Here is a 22,698-nt window from a genome sequence, read left to right as displayed (position 1 = left end):
CAGGGAAGTGCCAAAACCAAGCTGTGAGAGACAAGTGGCATCTGCAGTCTTCAGCGCAGCTCCTCAGTTTCTCCAGCAGCGTACTGAGTCTCCAGAATGAACAGCTGTTACTGCTGGAAATACCTGCGTGAAAGTCCTCTCTCAAACAACTGCTTGTGTGTTAGGCTAGGCAACAGTTTTAGAGGAGAAATTCCCAAATAGCTTTAAAAACACTTTATTAAAAATATAATTTAAAGACTTCATTAGAAAATAGAGCAGCCTCTGTACAGTGATGCTTTACAAGCCTGTGTAAGTTGACTAAGTACAAAAATAATGCTCTCCTGTTGGCATGAGCATGAATGGGGAGACCACACTGGGAGGCTTTTGACCCAAGCAAATTACAGCAGCAGTGAGGAGGTGGCAGGGCAAGATCAGAGGTGCTAAAGGGAGGTAGAATCCCTCAGCTTCACCAGATGTTTTGCTAGTGATGACTACAGGACTGGAAGTCTCTGCTGCAGTGAGAGATCTGCACCCTCATTCCTTTCTGTCTTGTAAATTAAAGCTGTGATGGGTTTTAAAACTGCTTAATTGGCTCAGTTTCAATGTTAGTAGCAAAGTAGGTAAATTGCAGTGAGCGCTGGACTAGATAATATTCCCATGTCTTCGTGGTGGGAAGTAGCTGTGATATACTGCACTGGAAAGGCGATAGGCTTACTGAGGTGTGCTTTACCCTAAGGTATGTCAGAAGTGAAGGTAATTGGAGGCTTGGTTACTTGGTGACTTGTTTTTTGTGCTAGCGAAACATGGTGGCTGAAGGCTGCCCTGAAGCCTAATAGGGAAGCAAGAACTGCTCCCTCATCTCCAGCCAGTGCCGTCCTCTGTTGCTTTTTGTAAACTCTAAGCTCAGTTGGACTAGCTAGAAATAACTACAGATCTTGCTAAAGCCAGCATCCGCTCTAGTTAGTCCGTCTGGTCCTGAAATGTGAGCCACAGATGGTGTCTGGTGCTTCCCCTGTGGCAACTCTGCAGTTGGGGTGTTATTTCTGACGTTAGAACCAGTGCACCCAGGAACTGGTAGCTGAGGTAAGGGAGTTAATGAAAGTGGAAAACTTCAGGATACGTAGATTGAATATAACTACCAAAAAACCCCAACGTAACCCCTTCCAAATGAACATAAATACTGCCCCCTCTCAAACTTTAAGCCTATTCCCTTTCTCTATTCACATTCAGCAGTACTGTAGTGCTGTCTAACAGAGTGCTGTGCCACTTCTATGGCTTGAGTAAGCAGCTCTAATAGAGAAACCAGTAGTCCTTCCCAAACTAGGGGATTTAAGATAAATTCCACTTGAACAAGGAATGAGGGGGCAGTGCATGGAGCTCGCTGTATACATAAGTAACCTGGCTTGCCAGATGCATGATTAAGTGCTTGTGGTTATGATCTGGTAACTTAGGAATACTTTTTTATTAAGCTCTGATCCAGCTGCAGTCATACTACAGTCCCTAGTGTACAGTTTCTGAAGGAAAACACATGTCTGGCTCTAGTCAGCTTCACTCAGACCATCATTAAAATGCGAGTGAAGCCTGAGATTTCAACCAGTGACTTCATTCGGCAGACTTCGTGGGTAAGAACATAGACTTAAAACCTATCTGGCCTTGTTTTCAAGTGTGTGTGTAGATGGCCTTGTTTTGGTTTGTTGTTTTAATAGCTTGTGCTCTAATACTTGTTATGGTGTTTACAGAGGGGTTTTATTTGTTTGTGTACTAGGAATATCATGGGCTGTGTGTCAGGTAAGAACTAACATGCGTAGGGGAGGGCTCCGCTAGTGCCTTGCTCTGGTTTGGCCTCACATTCAGAAACACACAATACCGTCTGTGCCCGTAGGGAAGTACAGCTCATAAGCCTTCAGAAAATTGAGTTGTTGAGGTTTGTGGGAACTTGCCCCTGGGTATTTGAGAAGAGATTTGGGTTGTTTTCTTTTTTTTTCTTAAATTGATTCTCTTGGCCATTTTGAGCAGGGCAAGGTTATGGAACAACTGCAAAAGACCTTTTGTGTCCAGGTGCATGGGTTCAGGTCTCTTCTCCAGAAGTTTTCTCTCTCGGTGATAGTTCTTAAGTAGTCCTACAGTTTCTTCCTTGTGATCTTAGGGAAACACTAGAGACTAGTTGTGGTAAACAGGGAGTTGGAACATGTCCTTAGGTTACGGGAGAAAAGTGTTCTGCTAATGCCTGATAGTGCTGCATCACTTCTCAGCAGTTCTGGTGTTTGCCTGGCCAGGCTGAGCTCATGGCTACAGATGAAGTCTTCTGATCATGTATCCTTTTGTAGAAGAATATACTGAAGAAAGTTATAAAGCTTCCAAAACCAACAGCTCTTCCACTGCAATCCTCACCTGCCTTCCCAAACAACTTCTCTTCTGCCAGCATGGAGGAGGGAGAAATGGCACAGATTTGGACTCCTCTTGCCACCAGGAGAGGTGCCCCTGGGGAACTCAGCTGAAGCCTGCCCATCCCAGGAGCAGGGAATTCACATCGCCCCATGGGCGGCTTATTCTCAAAGTCACCAGTGTGCAGGGTTGAAGGAAGCTTTGACACAGTTACTCTGAGCTTGTGGGGTCCTCTGCATCCCCAAGGCAGAGAGTAGTGGGGCAGCAGCTTGTGCTATGGTGTGCTGATTTCATCTGTTACCTTTGGGAAAAGTATCCATTTCTCTGAATGGGAAAACCAAGAGGGGGAGTGTGGAGTTTTGCTCTCTTCCCTTTCCAAACCCACCCTCTAAGCCTGGATGCTCAAGATTTTAAAATCCTGACCCTGCAGACACTTCTTGTGATCCTCATAACCAAAATAGTTACTGATTTCACATCCCTGAGCCCCAGTAATAATAAGCTTCTTGTGGCAACAGCCTGAAAGAAACCACTTCTGCTCTTGAGACTCTCCAGCAGGAATGGAAGATACAGCTGGGTCATTTCACAGTGTTCACAGTGGGTTTTGGACCAATTTTCCTTTCCCACTTTGTATTCTCTTATTCTGAATAGCTGATGTGCTCAAGAAATACGTTTTCTCCATCTATCACGTAAGTAATGGAGGGTGTAGCTCTAAACAAGGCTGGCTGACCTGTCCTTGTATTGCCTGAGGGTGACTTGCAGTCTACTGGAATTAGGTGTAATCACAAATTTTGCCCATACTCTAGGAGGCATCCTGATAGGAACAGGCAATATTGGCATGTCCAAGCCAAAGCATGTTCTGAATCTAGTTATCTCCTGTGGTTTTGTGAGTTGTGATGGCACTTTCTGCTAATATCCAGCTGACTTGCCCAGCTTCCTTTTATCAGAGTAAGCAGAGATGCATTTTCCTTCCTTGGAAATTCCCTGCACAACATTCATTGCAAATTTAGTTTTCTTTTCTTTATGTCCTCTTCCCAGCAGGCCGTTCTTAACCTCCTGTGGCAGGGAGAGAAGAGGAAATGGAGTGAATGGGGCAGGGGCCTGAGGTCTGTGTTGGCAGGTGTGAAAATGAAGGATGCGTATGTGGGGTCAGGTTGAGAAAGTGAGATTTAAGCAAGAAGGAGGTTAGCTAGAAGCAAAACATGGATTATTCAGGATAGTTACAGAAGCAAGCTTCTTCTCACCAAAAGAAGACAAGAAGATCCAAGCAAGGATCTCAACAAGCCACTCACCTCACTGAAATGTTCCTCAAACAGGATATTGTCATCTTCAGTATGCATGATGGGAGCTGAAATGGCATGTTCCAAGTCATAGCCAAACCACAGCTTGTTTATAATCGCCTGCAATGAAACGATTCCCACAGTGACTGACTGGAGATACTGAATAAACACCTGGGTCACATGCTGCCATCCTTGGCACTGGTGTAAAGCCAGACCAGCTCTACTGTAAATCCTGCCTGCAGGGTGGTGCAAACCTGGACTGTAAGAGAGGCTGCACTGAATCGGACCAGAAGTCCCACTAGCCTAGTCTCCTGTCTTCATGGTGACAAATAGCAGATGCGCAGGGCAAGTATAAGAACAGGGTGAGCACACAATGATACTTCCCAGAATGCTTTCCCTGAGCCAAAGTGGTATCCTTGAAATCAACAGCTACTGATGGATCGTATATTTTTCTACTGATGGTTGTTCTTTTTGTTTTCGGATTCTTTCCCATGCTTCTCTCCAGTTGAAGAAAGACGAAAGGGAAAAAAAAAAAAAAACCACCTTCTTTTTTCCTGTTGTGGCCTTATCTGCTGTTTGTTAGACTTCATGCTACAGCAAGCTCTTCTTCATTAAGATTTGTTATTCTGTGTGTATGTCTGGTGGTGGTTTCTTTCCATCACATAGCTTATCAGTTTATTTTTTGGGCGACAAGGTTTTGGGCAATGCCTCTCTTCCTAATAACTTCCTTAGCTTGCTATTTGACTATTCTAACGTCTTCCCTTTCAAAAAAGAATTGAGGTGGCTGGCACTTGCTCTAGCTTCCAACCTGCAGCCTTTTAGTGACTTCTAAATTGCAAATAAAATGAAGCACCAAGGAGTCAAGACCTGAGGAGGGCTGAGTAGAAAGAGCAAGTAGGACTGACCATGGCTGGAAATCTGGGAGGGCTGAAAAAACTGGCGACTGCTGTGGGTTTTCCCACCTCCTCCATTCCTGGTCCCTCCTGGTGGAAGTACAGTTCAACAGCTGAAGCTGGCCCCTGCCCTTGTCACAGAAATGCCAGGGACAAGAAGTGAGGCTAGGCTGAGTCTGCAGCAGGCCCCCTTCACTGCTGCCTTCCACACAGTAGTACTAGCAGCAGCAAAGGAATTCCTTCTGTTCAGGACAGCATGTGCTCCCCTTGCTCAGTGGCAGGTGTCACTGTGAGGTACCTGTTCACTCACCATAGTAGTAGCACTGATAATCCGGGCCCCGCCTGCTCCTCCGATCACCAGCATGTCTCCTGTCTTGGAGATGAGAATGGAAGGCACCATTGCTGAGGGAGGCTTCTCTCCTAGAGCAGAGGCAGAGAGTGTGATTCCTCCCATGTGGCTCTTACAGGGGTTGGAGGGACACACAAGTTTATCTACCTCACCCTTCCTGCATTCCCCATGGAGAACCAAGCTGCTGCTCATTCCTCAAGAAGCTTGGGTCTTCAGCAAACTAGCTTCCTTGTGCTGAGACCCCACCTCACAAGGAACTGGACCTTTACAGCACAGGCTAACTAGGAAGCATGTCTTGGTGCAGGGCATCCTACAAGTATTCAGGTCTTGCTGTAGCTCATTCAGCCCAGCCAAGGAGCCATTAGCAGCAATCCTGCCATTGCAGTACTCGTGTCCTCTCCCTTGGCAGACCCAAGGGAGATTGCACCAGAACAGCTTATTTCACAGAGCAATGTCTCTGCATCAACACTGCTGAGTTACAGAACTCTGTGTAAGCCTACAGCATTACTGGTTGTGCAGCAACTATATATGTTTTCATAGATAAGCCTAAAAAGTCAGCAAGCTTGTCTTAGCAGTAGTTTCTTCACTTCTTCCCTCCCCTCCCCATCAATCAATGCAATCAATGATCAGCTTCAGCTTTTTTTTTTTTTTAACCTCTGATTTCCCTGGTCAGAAACCAAAGCTCCCATGTTTCCACATAAGGGCATATGTGAGTAGACAAGTGACACTACAGGGCTTTGTCCTCTGTTAGTCTAAAACAAGCTTGCTCTCACCCAGGCCTAGGAAAGGAAAGAGTACCTGCAGTTTACAGATAGTCCCTGCCGACTTGTACATGGCCTGCATATCCATCTCCTGGCCCTGTGTTTTATTTTGACGGTAAGAATGCTCACCTGGTTTAATGCTTCTGTTTGCTATGCAGAAATCAGCGAGTTCGTTATTTAAAATGATCCCAGTTTGGTTAGAATACACAAAGGAGCCAAACCTGCAGGGGGAGAAAGAAGTAGCCTTTCAGTGGTCAGTGCCCTCCTGCTGCGGATGCCATTAACTGAGCATGGCACCCTGTGGGTTACCTCTGTCTCCTCCCAGCCCACAGCTGCCCCAGCTAGAGAGTCCAAAAGGTGTCTGTGAGCCAGAGATAAGCTCCCTGTTAGTAGTGCGTGTGGGGATTTGCCCAGCTCACAGGAGCTCAGCAAGTTGTTACATCTTCATGAATTGTGATGTTCCTTTGGGCTGATGCTCAGAGACCTTTGCTCTCACATGAAAAAGGCATTCACAAGTAAGACACTGCCTAAATCTGAAGCCCAAGGGTTTTGTATTTCTGGTAAACAGCCCTTGCAGGTGCCCTGTGAACCTGATATGTGGCCTGTGTGACTCAGTTACCAACCCCTTGGCTACTCACGGGTAGTTGATGGTGCTGGTGGCGGACACAGCACTGCCATCTGCAGCGAGCACAGAGATGTGGCTTGTGCCCTTGCTTTTGTAGCTGTTGTTGTAGAGGGACTCGAACAAGTTGTAATGGTTGAGTGGGTGGTCACCACGGGTATCTATTCGGCTTCTGACTAGCTCAGCAATCTTGTCAGACAGCATGGTCCCCACCGCCACCTGCAGTCACAGCAAGACCATTGAGCTTGTGTCACCAAAGCACAGGCATGTCTGTCTGTGGGCACAGGGAAGCCTAGGGGATTCAGCCCCAATAGTCAGAGCCTGGGGACCCGCACTGGCAGCGTGAATCCCCAGGCCACTCATCACAGAAAGTGAAACAAGGTCAGTACTGAGGAACCTCAGCACTGGCATGAGCACATGCACATCCTTTGTCAAGCAAGTGAGCGCCCGCCTACAGCTGAACAGAAACTGCCGACAAAGTAAATGGCCTGATCCTGCCTCTGCCTTGGCCAACTGAGCCACCACTGTTCTAAGTATTTTCTTTCCTTCTGTGGCTGCAAAGCAGGAGGTCATCAGAGCATCGCGTGGTACTGTAGCATTGTGCTGGCAGGCAGGCTAGTCTGGGCAATAGGTAGCCCGCTTGAGGGCTTAGCACATAGGCTAAAATGAGTTGGTGACAATGCAGGTTTGGAAAAGATAGCAGGAAATCGATGTCCCTGCTCCTTCTCTGTCAAGCAGCAATGTAGAAGAAGCTGTAAGTGCTGTGGGTGTCTGCGGCTGCCCCTGCACAGCACGCCAGCTCACCTGAGCTTCGGAGAAGGCTGGGTCATTCATATGGGGTTTTAGCATATTGCCAAACTTCAGGGCCTCTGCAATACGATGGTAGGTTTCTACCTTCTCCTCAGGTGTTGCCAGTGACGCTTCACAGAGTTTATATTCTATGGAGCAGGATTAAATAATTTTGTTAATAGACCCAAGGCAATGCTTTTTCAAGAACTGTAAAAAAAGAAAAAGAGTTGAAAGGAACCTCCTTTTCCCATCCCAGTTCTTATCAAGTTTCCCCTATGCTTTAGCAGGATGTGGACACAGGAACAACCAAGTACTAATTTCTGCTGTGATTTCAGTTCCTCTTGAAGCCTTGAGGAATCGTGTAACCTTTGGCCTTTGCAGCAGCCATGGTGATGCTGATCCACTGTAAGAATGATCCAGTTCATCATCCTGGTGCATAGCACGGTCACACTGCTGCTTTGGGGCCCGTTCTGGCTTGCCAACTCCATTTCTGCCCATTATTTTTCTACTGCTCTAGAGCAACACTCTGCATATCTCTTGCTCCCCCTTTCCCCTTAGGAATTTACCTTCCAATATCTTGAGGATGAACATGAGCACAGCACCTCCCATGGGCGGTCCAGGAGAAAACACCGTGGTGTGATTGTTCAGGGTGATGTTCAGAGCTGAGGACACCTCTGCTTTGTATGCCTGAAGGTCCTCCAGTGAGATACTGGACCCTTCAACAGAAAACCAGGTGGATAGCTGACATTAGCACATTAACTCCTACTATATCAGGAGCTATATCAAGGCTATATCAGAGCCTTGGTAAAGCTTGTAAAGAGCCATCCCTGTATATTCCAGATTTCTTCCACCAAGCACGGCAATGTCTTCGTGTGTCCTCATCTACCGCCAAATCCCAGGACATTACAAAGCCTGAGGGGGTCAGAGAGGCCAGTGTGTGAGCACTGTGGGCAACTGCCAGAGCAGTAGGTGGCTGCCAGCCCTACTTCCGGGCTTGAGTTATAAGAACTGGGGAAGGGTGGCCCCTTCCCATGCCAGGTACCAGCCCAAGTGGCAAGCAAATGGCATGTGTTGGTCTTCCCCTGGTACCAACTCACTGTTAGCCAATAGACAGGCCTGGGAAAAGTCCTGGCTATTAGTATTAACTGTTACCTACCAGCCTTCTTAATGTCATCCACCAGGGCCTTTCCTATCTGTCCCTCATAAAATGCTGCAGCTCCGTTTTCTGCTACAGCTCTCAGTGTTTGCTGCAGCGCTGGCCACCTGAAAGTCTCTCCATGCTTCAGAAACCTTTGACCGTCACATATCAGTGGGCTGTTAAAGAAGAACATCCATCAGTTTACAGCATGTGCTTATTCTGTCCTCAGGGCCAATCTCTTTTTCCTGCCCAAAGCGGATTTAGTTTATGGATGTTGTTTACTTTCCAAGGCAGTGCTACACTGCAGGCTGCAAGGAGAAAAGTTCTTCTCAGCCAATTGCTACCCATAGCACCAGGCACTCTTCCCCCAGACAAAGTTTCCTCCATGGGACCTAACTCTTTGACTCTGGCTCAGGTCAGTGGGGCTTCTCAAATGAATGTCTGCTGTAGGGCCCTGCTGTCAGGGTATGATTTCCACGCAGATGGAGGCAGGCCACATAAAGCCACTCCTCCTCATGAGCAGATGTGCTTAGCAGACAGTTTTGCTGTGCCAAGCCACGGTAAATTACAAAAAAAATGTAGCTGACAGAAAACATTTTTTTAAAAAAACACTTCTGTTATTCCCTCCCTTTCCATAGCAAGTATTTACTGAGCAGAGGCTGCAGCAGCAGCCTGTGCTCCATATCAGCATGTCAGAGGACACGTCTGAAGCTGAGGGAACAGTGGTCCTCACACTGCAATTTAACTCCTGGGTCTTACCACAGGCTTTTTCCTGGGCTGGAGAAGGCTGGGTGATGGATCATTTTGTCCAAAACTGGGGAAATGACAAGTGGCTCTGAAAGGAGCTTGATAGTTGGTTCAAACAGGGCTTTCCATGATAAGCGGCCATATCGCTTATGGGCTTCTTCATACCCACGAAGTTCTCCTGGTACAGCAATCCAGCGGGAACCTGAAGGGCAGAACGGCAGTGTCACACCCAGTAAGTCATCGGCCTGTTCCACCTCTCTGAAAGCACTCCAATGGAAGTGTGGATTTGTACAGGCAGGACTAAGGCTTCTGAAAGCAGGGTTGTTGTTTTTTCTTTCCTTTATCTGTTCATATATTTCTTCCACTACCTAATAGGAGAGGTATAGAGAAGCTGGAGCCAGAGGTGCACGGTGAAAGCACAAGAAGCAACAGAAGAGAAAAAGCACTCATGTGGAGCCTGGTCAAATGCCAGAACAAGCAAAGCTGTGAAATTCTCCATCCTTGGAAAAGTTAAAAAATGTGAGGTCCCAAGCAGGCTGAGCTAACTCTGACATCACTTTGCTTTGAGCAGGAGTTGGAGCAGAGACCTCCAACTGTCCCTTCCAACCAGAGCTGTTCCTGATTGCTTTTCAGGCTCTTCTCCCAAGGATAAAACATGTCCTCCAGGAACTAGGACACGCCCAAAAAGAAGGAGAATGAATGCAGCAAGAAATGTGGAGAGATCCAAGATGTGCTGCTAAAGCGAGAGTGCCTGCTGCCGAAGCAGTAACAGCAAATGGATATGGAGTCACCTAGGGAGTGAGGTGGTAGCTGAGCTAAGCTGGAGCCCAGCAACTCAACTCCTGATGCTGTCACGTTGCCTCCCCAGTGTAAGGACATGGGCAAGCGCACTAGATTGATTTCTTCATTTCCAGAAAGTCTGAGCAGCTATTGACCTTATTTTTCTCTGTAAGAAGTACTGGGAAATGAGTGTTTTGGGAAATCTGGTCTTGAAATGCAGTGTTCCTATGAAGAGAAATTACATAGTGATTTCTCCTCATGCTGTGCTACTCACCCCTTCACTGGTCAGGGTGTCAAAATGGGAATTTCATGGACTTAGCATTTTTTTTTTTAGTTTTGCAAAAATCAATCCAGGAATAGCACAAGCAATTAAATAGAACTTCAGATAAAGTCAACAAGGTCCTCAGTTCCCCCATCCTGAGCTTTGTGCACAGCATGCCAGGAGGGCACACAGCCTTCACGGCCCAGTCTGTGTCCTTACCAATGAGGAAACGAGCAGAACAGCCAGACAGCAAATCGTGTGGAAACACTCGTGGGACTGTCTCGCGGGCATTGATCACCTCCACTGTTCCTAGAAAGGAGAAGGGGGAAATGCATAACGTTGTCTTCCTGAAGCAGGTGAACATCACACTTCAGGCAGCTGTGAGCCCCGCACAGGCTAAGGCTGCTCACCCGGAGCCAGTGGCACTGTGCTGAACTGCCTGAAGCCTTTTGCCAGATGTGTCAAGCACACTGGCAGGGTCAGGCTGCACTCGGCTCATGGCACACGCTGCCATTTGCTCCCATGCTTTTATTTAGAGCAAACCAAGCAGTGCCTGCCTACAGGTACAGGGACAAGGCCAGGGCCAGTCTCCAGCCCCTTAAGGTCCTCCCCCAAGGGCTCTTGGGCCTGGGACATGGGCTGGGACGTGCTGCTTCACATCTGATTGGCAGGTTCCTGCACTTCCTCTACAGGTAGGACACGTCAGAGACATAACATGAGGCTCATGCTCCTTGGTGGGCCATCTTCCAAGTAATGGTGAGTCATGTCTATCATGTTTATAAGCAGAATGACTCTTTACATATCAGGAAGCTTGAAAGGAAAAAACAACAAAACAAAATCAAACCAAAAACCCCACTTGTACACACTTGTATTTCAGGTCTAGCCTATTATTTCTCTGCCTTGTATTTATCTTTTCCTATCCCAGACCACAGAGCCAGCTGTGCTACAGGAGCCCACAGTGCTACCTAGGGTAGCCATGTGGCTCTGTGCAGCAGAAGGTAGCAGAAGAGGGCTGTTGATAGGAGACAAAGTTGCATGGCTCTGCCAAAAGGGAAGAAAGAAAAATATAGGTGTTTTGCCAAATTATGCTTATTGCATAAGATACACCCAAGCATTTCCAGACTCGTGACTCTGTGAGACTACTTGGAAGGGGTTTTAAAACTACAATATTGTAACTGTGTTCATTGTTGATTTTACTATTTAGATTATAAGCTCTGGGGGCTTTTGGGAGCCAAGACACTTTAAAAAACCCATTAAAAACATAAAAGCAAGAACACAACACTAGGAGTTAGGCCAAATACAGGAAGACTTCCCAGCAGGCCCTGAACATTGTTAGATTTAGATTTCTGAAGTGAAGATGCATCTCCTGGGACAGGAAGTCTCACCGCCGCTTTGGGGAGCCCTACCCGTGCCAGCGAGGGCAGCCTGAGACACAGCCCCCATGTCGGCAGGCACTGCCTGGACTGCCAGGGCAGGACGAGCGCCTGCAGTTCCAGCCCAGGGGCTCAGCTGAGCCAGCGACAGCCCCATATTGCTGTGCTCTTTGCCCACACACACCTCACTCTGCTCCCATCTGCCTCCACAGCAGCCCAGCGGCAGCTCAGACAGCACCGCTCCCACCTTGCTGCACTGTCAGCTATGTGACTTTGAAATGTAAATCTGGATTGCTTTGGAGGGGGAAGGAGAGGCAAAGTCAGTTCATTTTAAATCCAAAGCTCCTTCCCGTCTCCCCCTCCCCCCCCAACACATTCTTGCTGTGAAAAGATGCCCTCCCTGCAACAGGTGCTTTGGGTTAAGAGCAAAAGCACGGTTTGTGATCAGAGGATGCGGCTTTCATGTTCAAAAAATTGCTCTGAGAGAACATGAAGGATTCTGACTTCTCCTCGGCAGCTGGGTGTCTGGAAAGAGATGAGGCACCATGGAGAGGCCAGGGCTGGCCCATACCTGTGCTGGCATTATAGATGGTAAATATGACCCCACCACCCAGGCCTGAACTCTGAGGGTTCATCACCGAAGTGCAGATCAAGCCAGCAATGGCAGCATCCACAGCTGTGCCTCCACTTTTCAGGATGTCCCTGTGGTGGAAAGGGAGGAAAAAAGACAATGTTAAAATCCAGGAATGACAGAATGGAGGAGCCACATGAAAATATCTCCCTGGGTCACTTGCAAGGCAGCCCCAGCTTGACAAGAGCAGCTAGCAGTTGGAGAAAGCTACTGGCAGCAGTGTGGGGTGTGAGACCACAGAAAGGCACCTTCCTTTGTGGGAGTTAGAAAGAAAAATTAGTAGAAAAGAAGGGAGAGTCTGCAGGTGGAAAGAGCAGCCAGGGGCCAGACCTGTGCAAGGCTGGTCTTCCTCTGGGCAGAGTGATGGGACAGAGAGAACTGCAGCCGCTTGTAAATGCTGTTGACAAAAAGGGACAGCAAGGAGCTGTCAGACATAGAGGAGGATGCTCTCGGCAGAGGATAGAGCTTTCCACATGCTGGGAACCAAACAACTGATTTCTAGTTCCCCACCTACCATTCCTAATAAAAAGGCATATGCTGGTCAACAGGACAGGGACACTGAAGCAGGAATGATGGGTCCATGCGAAGCAAACTCCTGAGACTTAACATGTCAATTAGCACAAAATTCGGGCCTTACTTCATGGCTCCTACAGTGTGACTTCCTGGTCTTGTGTGATATCGGCACAAAAATCCCACCCCCTCCCTGTATCCCCAAAGGCAAAACAAACAAAAACAAACAGGCGAAAAACCCTTCAACTGTTTCTACCTCGGCACAGCCACACCAAAGAACACACAGGTATTAAGGCAGCCTCGTGCTATTGACAGCAATGAGTTTCTGCTAGAGAAACGGGTCTCAACAAATGCTTCCCTCAAACACAGCCGCAGAAAAATCTTTTCCTTGCAGTGCAAACTCGGTGGGGCGGGGATTTCCTTGCACAGCCTGTCAGTAGCCAGCACTGGTATTTGCTAGGAAGGTTTCTGACTGTTTGGATTGGGATATTGCTTAGATAAGGCACAGCCAGAAGGGAAAGTGGAATAATTTATTAATTGAAGTGCAACTGCTCCCAGAGGCTACGACAGGAACACAGAGCACGTATAGGGACTGCTGTTTATTTTACATCCACTGATGTGGCTGGGACCTGCTGGGGCTGGGAACAGGATGCTGCCAGCAGGCACACTGATTGTGGCTTTCCTTTGTTTCTGTAAGAGCCTTTGGAACCACTGCCTGTAAGGAAATGGAATGTGGGCAACTGGGGAGAAAAGAAAGGGTAGGGAACCACCGGGCTTTCTGTTTGGAGCCTGCATGACTATTAGCCTCCTAGCAGCAAGCTGCTCCCTGACTGTAGCTCTGAAAATTGAGACAGAGGCTCAGGCTCACCCATTCATCTTGCAGCAGGGGGTAAGACTCGCACCACACAAATCTCCCAGGGTGGTGTTTTTCTGAAACTGAAGCTTTTTACTTGTTAAGAATAGAAGGGAAGGACACAAGGGCTTCATGAGAGAGCATATTATAAAGTTGGGGAAAGAGGGGAGAAGGACCACTACAGACCCAGGACAGTGCTCTGCAGAGCCCCTGAATTATGGGCTATGGGGCAACGCATGCACAAAGCCTGGTGCCAAGGAAAACCGTGGTTCTGAGATAATTTGCAGTGAAAAACAACTTTAAAAAGAAACTTTGAGATTGTATGCAATGCATTAAGACCTTAACAGGGAACATCAGACACATTTTCCCAAAGCCTGAAAAGCCCTAGACTCTCACCCAGGTTCCCAGGCACATTCACAGTTGTGTAAGTCATTGCACATCTTGCACCACCTCTTGTCCCTGGACCCTCCTGCACTCTCCTTCTGAAGCCAGTGCCATACACCCCTCAACTTGTTCCTGGAGGAGCACTCCCTGATGAAGATCCTCATCCCTTCTTATGTCATCTGGTGGTGGTCGTCTACCTGCTCCAAAAGATGAGCTGTTCCCCCACCATCACTGATCTGCACCAAGCCAGCATGCTCTTGCACTCAAACTGCATCAACTTAGCATGCTCTAAAGGGTGACCACAGGCTTTCAATTTACTAATTTAATATTTGTACACCTACATGGCCTGATTCTGGATGACGCTAAGACTCTTTGGTGTTCCCATGTACTTGTTTATAAAAGTGACATTGTGAGCTAAATACACTTTAACTATGGCAAATGTAGTGCCATATGCACAAAGCATAGAAACCTGAGAGCTTCTTAGCATGACCTTATCCATGCTCCCTCCCTCCAACATTCCCTGTTAGACATAGAGCCAGCATAACACAAGCCATGTAAACTCCAGTTTGTAGCTGTGCCCTTGGCTCCCACTGAGAACAGGGAGGACAAATGAGGGCTCAGTCTCAGCAGAAAAGGTGTGTCTAACTGCTAAAGAGAGCAGCAAACTTCTCCAGGGAGCTGAGACCTGGACTGTTACTGCCACTGGCAAAAGGGACACTGATTTCCTGAGAGCATCAGGAACAAGTGGGAGGAGGACATTCACTGGCCAGTGGACAGGCCTTCAGCAGCACTGCCAGGGTGGACACATCCTGCCTGGCATGGCCAAGGTAAATCAAGTGCTTATTTATGAGCACTGATTACTCCAGCCTGCTAGTCCACCCAGTAGTTTTCAGATGGGTCATGTCACACACACTGACATTGTGTGTGCCTCAGGAAGGCAGGAAAGCCAGAAATAGTCTATTGTTCCTGCTCTGTGCCTAGCACAGTGGTGCCCTGATTCTTGGCTGCAACTCCTTGGTGTTAACACAATACAGAGCAAAAGTAACACCAGCAGCCAACACAGGGACACCTTTTCACAGGAAAAGTAAAGCATGTTTTGCTTTATTCTTGGTCGCCAGCCCTCGCTAATCACATTCTGCAATATAAAAAGATTACAAGAAAACTAGAATTTCCAGATCATCCAAAAGTGCTTTCCATTCCTGTCTATTGTGTCTATATCAGTGGCCACTGTCACCTCTGGTGGCAAACACCACATCTAACAACACACAGTGAGACCTGTTTCTTGCTCAAGGGAAAGAGGGCTTTCCAGTTGCCTGCTGCCTTTCAGTAAGCACCATGGGATGGAGAGCTGAGGCTTCCCAGCCACTAGCACGGTGCATGGCATCTGAGACCATCTCAGTATGGGATGGGCTGAGTGATGCTGGGCACAGTCCTTTGCCTATTGCTTCTTTGGGGGACAGAGGTTAGGGGAAAGGGGAGCTGAGATTTCTTCCCAAAACTGGGCATTATCTTGGCTCTTCCCAGCCTGGCAGGAAGCACTCCCAGCCCCAGATCTCACAAACACATCTTGGAGGGCTCGCACACCACACTGATGTTGTTTCCCTGGCTCTGTGGGGGTGCACGTGCCTGCCAAGTTTTTCACTTGCGCCCCAGCACAGGGGGTGTCCCATGACACAGGACAGGCACAGCAGTAGCTAAGGAAAAACAAGCCTTACAGTCAGGCTTGTAGCTCAGCTCAGAAACAACTGAACCCAGCAAAGGTAAAATCAAATCTTGACCAGGGTTAATAACAAGATTTCTTTTGAGCTGCTTTGCTCTTTTACCCAGGAGGCCTGATATGTGTCCCCCACCATCAGCGTGGGGTCCAGGGCCACAGCCATTCTGTGCTATCTGCAGAGTGGGCCCAGTCTCGACAGCTTTCCCTCCAGCCTCTCTGGAGACTGAAACACAACAAAAAACACTCTCTGAGCTGGCTCTTGGTATATCACACTTGGGTCCCCATGCCTGGCTCACCTGCTTTTAGCCAGAGCTTTGCCATTTCCTTGGAAGCGATGCCTCAGGAATTTAGGGCTATTCTTTCTCATCTAGCTAGACTGGCAGAGTACACCCTGTCCTGCTGGGTTGCTCCCTTTACGTGGCTCACTCCTACAACTAGCTTAAGTATAATGCAAAACCCTGGAGAGAAATGTGACCCCTTAATCAAAGTGTGGTACCTTACCAGGTCTCTAGAGATATCTTAGTGCTACAGCTGACAAGATCTGATAACAACATGTTTTGTCTTATATCCTTCCTGTCACTTAGTTTCAGCTTTATGGTTTGGCCATTAATGGCGTCTCCTTAAAGTCAGGAGCAGAAGAGTATGTTAACAACCAAGTCCCACTCCAGCAGCAGCAAAACAGGGATTCACCCTCCCAGGAAGGGTGAATGACAGCACTTCGCTCATGCAGTCCTCACAACAATGATGGGCTGTGCTGGGCTGCAGACCAAGTCTGGTCTTCTGCCCTGGGCTAGAAGGAGCCCTGAAGCCATTTTAAATACACTGGAAATGTTAAGGTATTAAATTATATTGACTTTTTTTTTCTGCTAAAGAAAGCTGCCTGCTTAAGATTTATGAAGAACAAAAGCAACAGCTGTTTCTGTTAAAAAGGGCCAGTTGCCAAATTTAAAACTGTCAAAATACAAGAAGAAGGCAAGGCAAGTCCTTTGGGATAGAAACATTCATCAGAAATGCTGTTGGGCTATCACTAAAAAGGTTTTTGCAGCAGATTCTCTGCCTAGAACTGAGCTTCCCAGGACCACAGACAATTTCTGACTGTTAAGTTCTCACCGTTCTCACCCTCCCCACCACCCTGACCCCAGGCGGGTGTTTCAGAAAAGCCAGTTCCCAGGATTTATGCTAGGCTACACTGGAGAAGCGGGATCAGTGATGGCTGCTGGGCCAGGTCAGGTCAGGTCGTCTTGCTGCAGTGAATCCCATCGCTGGGAACAAGCACTTTTCCTAAATCTCTCCCTGGCTTTATGCTGGCTCTCGCTTCTGCCATTTGAGAAACAAACAGATGCAGAGCAGTGGATGGCAGAGCTCAAACAGTACATTGACAGGGAATATAAAGCTTTTTCCATGCTTGATGGAAAAAGCCTCTTCCATTGCCAGGAGGGAACAAGAGGATCAGAGTTGGAAGTGAAGGTGGGTTTGTGTACCACTCACTGCCAGGGCAATCGCCTCCTGTCTCCTCATGGCTTCTTGATATGAGGACAAATTACTGAGGTGAACTTCGGTACCAAATCCAAATCCCTGGGTTAAAAACTGCTTTGACTCTCCTTTTAGCCTCCAGTCCCTCTTTATTAAAGTGTTTCACTTCATTCAGGGACAAGTTTTTTTCCAGCACAGGGCCCCTGTCTGGACCAGACATCTGCACAATACTGCTTTCAGTCCCCAGTCTTCAGCAGTAAAATCATTCGCAGCAAAAGACACAACCTTTTTCAGCACTGAGATCCGGGCACTGATGGCTAAGAGCGAGTCTAGCACAGGACCTGCCAGTAAGGATGACAGCACACTGGAGGCTTGCCGAGGTTGCTCACTTTCTGCAGGAAGCCAAATAGTTGCATAAAGATTTCAGAAAGTCCAACCTTACACAGCCCCAGAATATATGAACACCGTCTCCAGAGCTGGAAAACCCAAGCCTGAAAATAACAGTTGAGCACAACTGGAAAAAAAGAGCAGCAGACAGGGGCTGTGAGTCTGTCCCCCACCTCCTGTTTGTACTAATGAATTAGAGCCACACGGTTCCTTCACTGACCCTTTACTGACGCTGAGCTATCAGTGACGGAAACACAAGGGCCCTGAGGTATTTTCCCCAACCCACCATCCCACTTGTTAAAACACAAGATTACTCTTTGGGCAAGAGGTTCAGTTCAGTTATTCTCAATAAGTTCAACTGAAAATTCTATTAGGAGCACACAAAGACCCTGTCTTAAACAGCAGCATCTTAAACCAGTGCAGTATCATGTAATGCCCCAGGAATTTCATTACTGCTAATGACAACTCACAGAGCATGTGGCTTGAGTTTCTTTTTTTTTTAAAGGAAACAAGACTTTTTAATTAAATAATAGAATTAATACATAGGTCAGAGATTAGGTGCTGCTTTTAGCTTCCAAGACTTTTAGTACCAGACCAGTGCAACTGGTTTCATGCCCATCCTGCACTGGAGGTTCTCCCAGCGTCCCCTGCATGGGTTCCCAGGAGCTCAGGGGGGGATGTGCAGGATGAAATCCAGGGTGCAGTGCAGGGTCCCCTCAGAGAGAGGGTCTGCGGGGTCAGTGGGGGAGAGCAGGGACAAACCTGCACTGTTGAATCTCTGTGGTGTGCCTTTAGGGACTGGCTGCAATGACTCCTGCTCTCACCAGTGGGGTGAACTGGCAGGCTGACAGGTTCAATTACAACATGTGGGTTTCATTTGATTGTAGCTTTACTATACTCAAGCCACCAAGCCTAATTTTTTTTTCCATGGTGCTGGAGGTCATTCTTTTCCTTTTTGTATGTTTCCAATAAAAGCATTCAGCAATTACCAAAAAATTAAACTGAGGAAATTTGTTGGTTTACCTTATTTCACATGTTTTAAACTTCTCGAGAAAATTTGTTAGGAGGCTTTGCAGTATGCAAGTACAAAGCCAGAGATGTAGTCTGCCTCCAGTTCAAACAGTTCACTCTAATTTGGCCAAGTTGTTTGCTTCGGGGGAAAAAAAAACCCTAAAGCTGATAATGAAAAATTTTGATCATATTGATCATGTATTTTTTTTTACTTATTTTTATATATACAGAAATGCGTATGTGTGTGGTCATCAGTGAATTAACCAGTTTTGGTAGATTAATTCTCCTGTGATTTCTAAGCAATTATAGTGGAAATGAGCCTGTTCCAACCCTGAGCTGCAGAGGCTGAGCGCAGCTTCCTCGAAAAAACTGCATCTGGTAACAGCCATGGCTTTGCAGCACAGAGAAAACAAGGAAATTATTATCCTTAGTGCTCCCCAGGCTGGATCACAAGCAAGGAGAGTGGCCATGTCCTGCCTCAAACACAGAGGAGATGGGAGAGGAATGAGGTGACTGAGCAGTTTGGGAGCAGGGGGGTGGGTGGTGGTGGTGTGTTGGTAGGATGAGAAGACCAGAAGTTCAAACACCAGCCCAGGGAGATGGGTACATGTGGGAAGGAGCAGTCACATTGCTGGAGGGTGAGGCAGCGATCAGGCAGAAGGGAGAGAGCAGCAGCACGGGCAGCAAAGGGCCCAGCAAGGGAGCAGCAGTACAGGCCCCAGCTCTTGCACCATTGGGATCTTGTCATTCATGATTGCTCGCCTAACTCCTCAACTCTTTGCAGTATCCCAAGTCCAAACAGCCAGCATAAAAATTTGCAAGTATTTGCATAACTGCAGAAAAAGAGTGAAGACCTAAATACAGTACTTAGTAAGATACAGAAAACACCAAGATTAATTATTTCTTCTTGTTTCCTCTCTCAAGTCTCATGAATTTATTTTTGAACAGCAGAAGTCAACAGCATTGTTGTAATCTCAAAAACACTCAGCTGACTGGCTGGGCAGTGTCTGGGAATGAGTTAGGGTTGTGCATTGAGGGATGCTTGGCTTTGCCCAACTCTTGCTTTGTTGCTGAAGGTAAGTGGCAAATGAAGTGGCAGCTCACAGGTGGGGACAACAGGGCCTAATGGCTAAGACTACTCTGAGAAACTGGACTTTATTGCTACTGTTGTGACAGAATCCCTATGTGACGCTAAAATCTTGTTCAGCAAAGATCAAGCAGGAGCCCACTGTGTGCTCCTCAGGTCCGGGTGTTCCCATCAAGACCTCTGGGTCAGGCTTAAGGAAGCCCTCACCCTGCAGAGCCACACAGGGGGTCAGTGCGAGATGTACCCCGAGCAGCGCAGATTGCTCTGAAAGGCAGAGACCCTGGTCAAAGCAGCTCTGATGTGGCATCCACGCAGTGTAACCACCATGCTAGACTTCCTTATTTATACTGGTGAGATAACATCATTTTCTCACTTTGGAGATTACTGAGAATTAATTTAGTAGTGACTATCACGTGTTAATAGCTAAGAGCTAGAATGTAATATACAGATAGAACATCACAGAAATGTCTGGGAGAAAATTAACAAGATCACATGCAGTACAGTGCATTCAGTGAGCTTCCTCCAATGAAAAAATGTTCCTTCCTTACAAACTGTGGGCCAGTGGGGACAAAGAGAGAAATACGACAACCACAAAGAAAAGGGCAAACACTATACAAAGCTTCTGATCACAAGCTCTGTTGCAGAGGAATATTTTTATAAACAGTTTTATTACGATCAACTGCTAGAACATGTGCAGATAGCTCAAGCTGGGAGAACAACACAGGAGTTTGTTTCATTCCAAGTGTAAGGGCAGCACAAAATGAGCACAAAGGTTTCCAAGAATGGCTGAAGGCAAAGGATACTGGGAAAAGCAGCAGACAGCATGCATCAGTAGGAGAGTAGAGCTAACCATGGAGCAGAGGTGAGTGGTGCAGAGCCAAGGAGAAGAAGGAGGATAGTCTTGACTGGGGAGATCCAGGGGCTTGGCAGGGCTGGGGGAGAGAGATGATACATTTGGAGCAGCAGGACGTGATGTGCAGATGCTCCAGGCTGGGGAAAAGGGGGGATAATGTGTGATGGGAAGTTGGGGCAAAGGCAGATTTTTGTGGGGATCATTGGCAAACTATTTGTAGGAAATTAAGGGAGTCTGTCAGGCTGGAGGGACACCACAGACCTTGTCAGCAAGTGTGCTGGAGGAACAGCTACAGCAATGGTTGAGGCTATGGAAGCAGGTAGAGCTTCTTATGGAGAGAAGGGAAGGAAACAGATGACAGCCCAGCAGCAGTAGCAGCTAGCCAAAGCTTTTCAGTTGTCAACCTGATCACAGATTTCTGTGGCTCTCACTTCAGCGCCTTCCAGCTCATTGTACACTACTTCAAGTTAAAAATCACAATAGCTGCAAAACAAGTGCTGTGGTTTTCCCAGCAGATTATTTGGGTAATCCAGTAATATATTTTCCTCCCTTTCCATTAGTACTGATTTAAAAGATACTTCTTTTGCCCTCTGAAGAACTAACATGTGGCTTGCTTAGCATAAAAAACCCATCTCATTCCTTGACATATGTGCAGCCACACACCTCCTCCAGCTACTCACAAATGCCACACATCATCGCACATCACTGCAAGAACCACATGTGCGGCATGGCAAGGATGGTGTCATGGCACCACACCTTATGTCACTCTTCCAGCCACAAGGTAGAGCACACAGCCAGCATCGCATGTAGCTTGTGAAGTTACATCCTTCTACTTTCATGTATACAAGTGTTTAAGAATTGAAGTAACAGAAAATAATAACGTAAGAGGCAAAATCTTTGAGCGAGTTGTTACACAAACAGAAGCGTTACAAACCAGGCAGGTAAAGAACTTTTTAAACCTACATCTTTCCTTTCAAGTGATGTAAGTATGCCTTTTGTACTTATACTGTCTTGGCTGAATTTCAGTTAAATCTGCTCTTTGCTTTCCAGTAGAGTGTCTTTCTTCACATCAGACACACGGGCTGCAGGCTTCAGTCTGGAAACATACACCCTAAAGGCTGGGATGCCCATACCCCCTTACCCTCCCAGCCTGCCTGCCTTGCCTCTGCTGAAGCCCAGCTGCAGCTCTCTGCTAGCTGCTCTCACTTCTTCCTTAATTTATTTCTAAGTTACTTATCTGACAGACATACCACCATGACACAAACAGTTAATTTCCTGCTTTCCCACTTAAAAACAATCTTGTATTTGTATACTATAAATATTTGTACCTTCCAAAAGGCCATGGGTTTGCAGAGCTGCAAATTTTTGGGACATTGGATAATGATAATAAGAATCAACTGCAGAGGCAGGGCAGCCCTCTGAGCTGCTCCACTGCCGATGGAGAGCGCCCAGGGAGCAGCATTGCTGCTCAGCCCCAGAAGCGGGGACAGGACAGAAACCCAGCTCACTCCCGTAGTTATGTGTCCTGTCTGTCAGTTCGAGTCCACGACATATGCGACATGTAACCTGAAAAACCAAGAGGTCCGTGCACATACCGGCCGATGACAGAGCAGGTCTCGGTGTCAGCAGCCACGGCACCATGCAGGTAGCGCTGAGGACCGCACTTGGGTTGCGTCAGGATGACCACGAGTGCAACAACCACCGCCAGCACCCCCAGGGTCAGCAGCACCAGACAACAGATCTTCCCCGTGGACATGTCTAGTCCTACGCTGTCGAAAGCAGCTGACGGCTTTTACTCCTTTTGCGAAGGCGCCTGCTTTGCTCAGGGTGAAAGTACAGGATGCCGGCAGTTTTGGGAGGGAGGTCTCACTGAAGTGGGCGCTGCCCCCTGCGACTGAGAATCACATTCTTTTTAAGATTAAAATTTGTTAAAAAGGAAACGGTGTACTCTTTCTTTCCTGCTCTCCTACACGAGAGGCTTTTCACTCTCTTTTATAAAGTAAACTTTTTCTGGCATATGCCCTTTTTTTTTTTTTTTTAAGGTCTCTGATGAAAACATTTAACACATTCACTGCTGAAGTACTTCAAAGTGAAATCTCTACGCTGCTTATTGGCTTCACACAACCTCCCTGTCTTCACATTCTTGCCACATAGAGGAAATTACTAAACAAAGGCAGCCTACATGGTGAATCACTGGGAAAATTATAACATCAATCCTACATTGCTTGAGGTATTTTCTTTCCATAAGACTACTCAAAGAAGCAAAAGCTAAATACAAAATACAAAGTTGGAACCTTCATATTTGCTCTTACTTTACCTTATAGTTTATTATAATCTTGCTTATTTACTTTTTTCATCATTAAATCTTGCCAGTGTCCACACCATACATCTTCTGCAAATGATCATACTGGAATACCTTGAATAAAGCAGCACACCT

At 47.1% G+C, this 22,698-nt stretch overlaps 1 protein-coding gene across 2 annotated transcripts; it reads right to left on the bottom strand.

Annotated features, from left to right (window-relative positions):
* Positions 1-198: 198 nt before the first annotated feature.
* GGT5 (gamma-glutamyltransferase 5) lies at positions 199-22,435 on the bottom strand. Of its 2 annotated transcripts, none has more exons than XM_074844380.1 (12): positions 21,857-22,435; positions 11,927-12,057; positions 10,202-10,291; positions 8,953-9,142; positions 8,212-8,369; positions 7,622-7,771; positions 7,071-7,204; positions 6,283-6,485; positions 5,774-5,865; positions 4,833-4,954; positions 3,654-3,761; positions 199-3,417 (listed from the first exon to the last, which is right to left on the bottom strand). In XM_074844380.1, exons 1-12 carry the CDS (start codon positions 22,015-22,017, stop codon positions 3,271-3,273), a joined length of 1,686 nt encoding a protein of 561 aa, XP_074700481.1. In that variant the 5' UTR covers positions 22,018-22,435; the 3' UTR covers positions 199-3,270. The 2 variants fall into 2 exon arrangements, with proteins under 2 accessions (XP_074700481.1, XP_074700482.1); XM_074844381.1 differs by having other exon boundaries at positions 4,845-4,954.
* Between the last annotated feature and the right edge of the window lie 263 nt (positions 22,436-22,698).

This window comes from Strix aluco, chromosome 18 (genome assembly GCF_031877795.1).
Source record: "Strix aluco isolate bStrAlu1 chromosome 18, bStrAlu1.hap1, whole genome shotgun sequence".
In the NCBI taxonomy this organism is placed as follows: Eukaryota; Metazoa; Chordata; class Aves; order Strigiformes; family Strigidae; genus Strix; species Strix aluco.
Note: the sequence above shows the minus strand (reverse complement) of the source record. Positions and strands in the feature narration are given on the sequence as shown.

Coding starts and splice junctions, on each gene's coding strand:
- GGT5 (XM_074844380.1), bottom strand. CDS start 22,017: ATGTCCACGGGGAAGATCTGTTGTCTGGTGCTGCTGACCCTGGGGGTG. Junction 4,955..5,773: donor AAACAGAAGCATTAAACCAG/GTGAGCATTCTT, acceptor CCTCTGCTCTAG/GAGAGAAGCCTCCCTCAGCA. Junction 3,762..4,832: donor CTACTATGGTGAGTGAACAG/GTACCTCACAGT, acceptor GTTTCATTGCAG/GCGATTATAAACAAGCTGTG.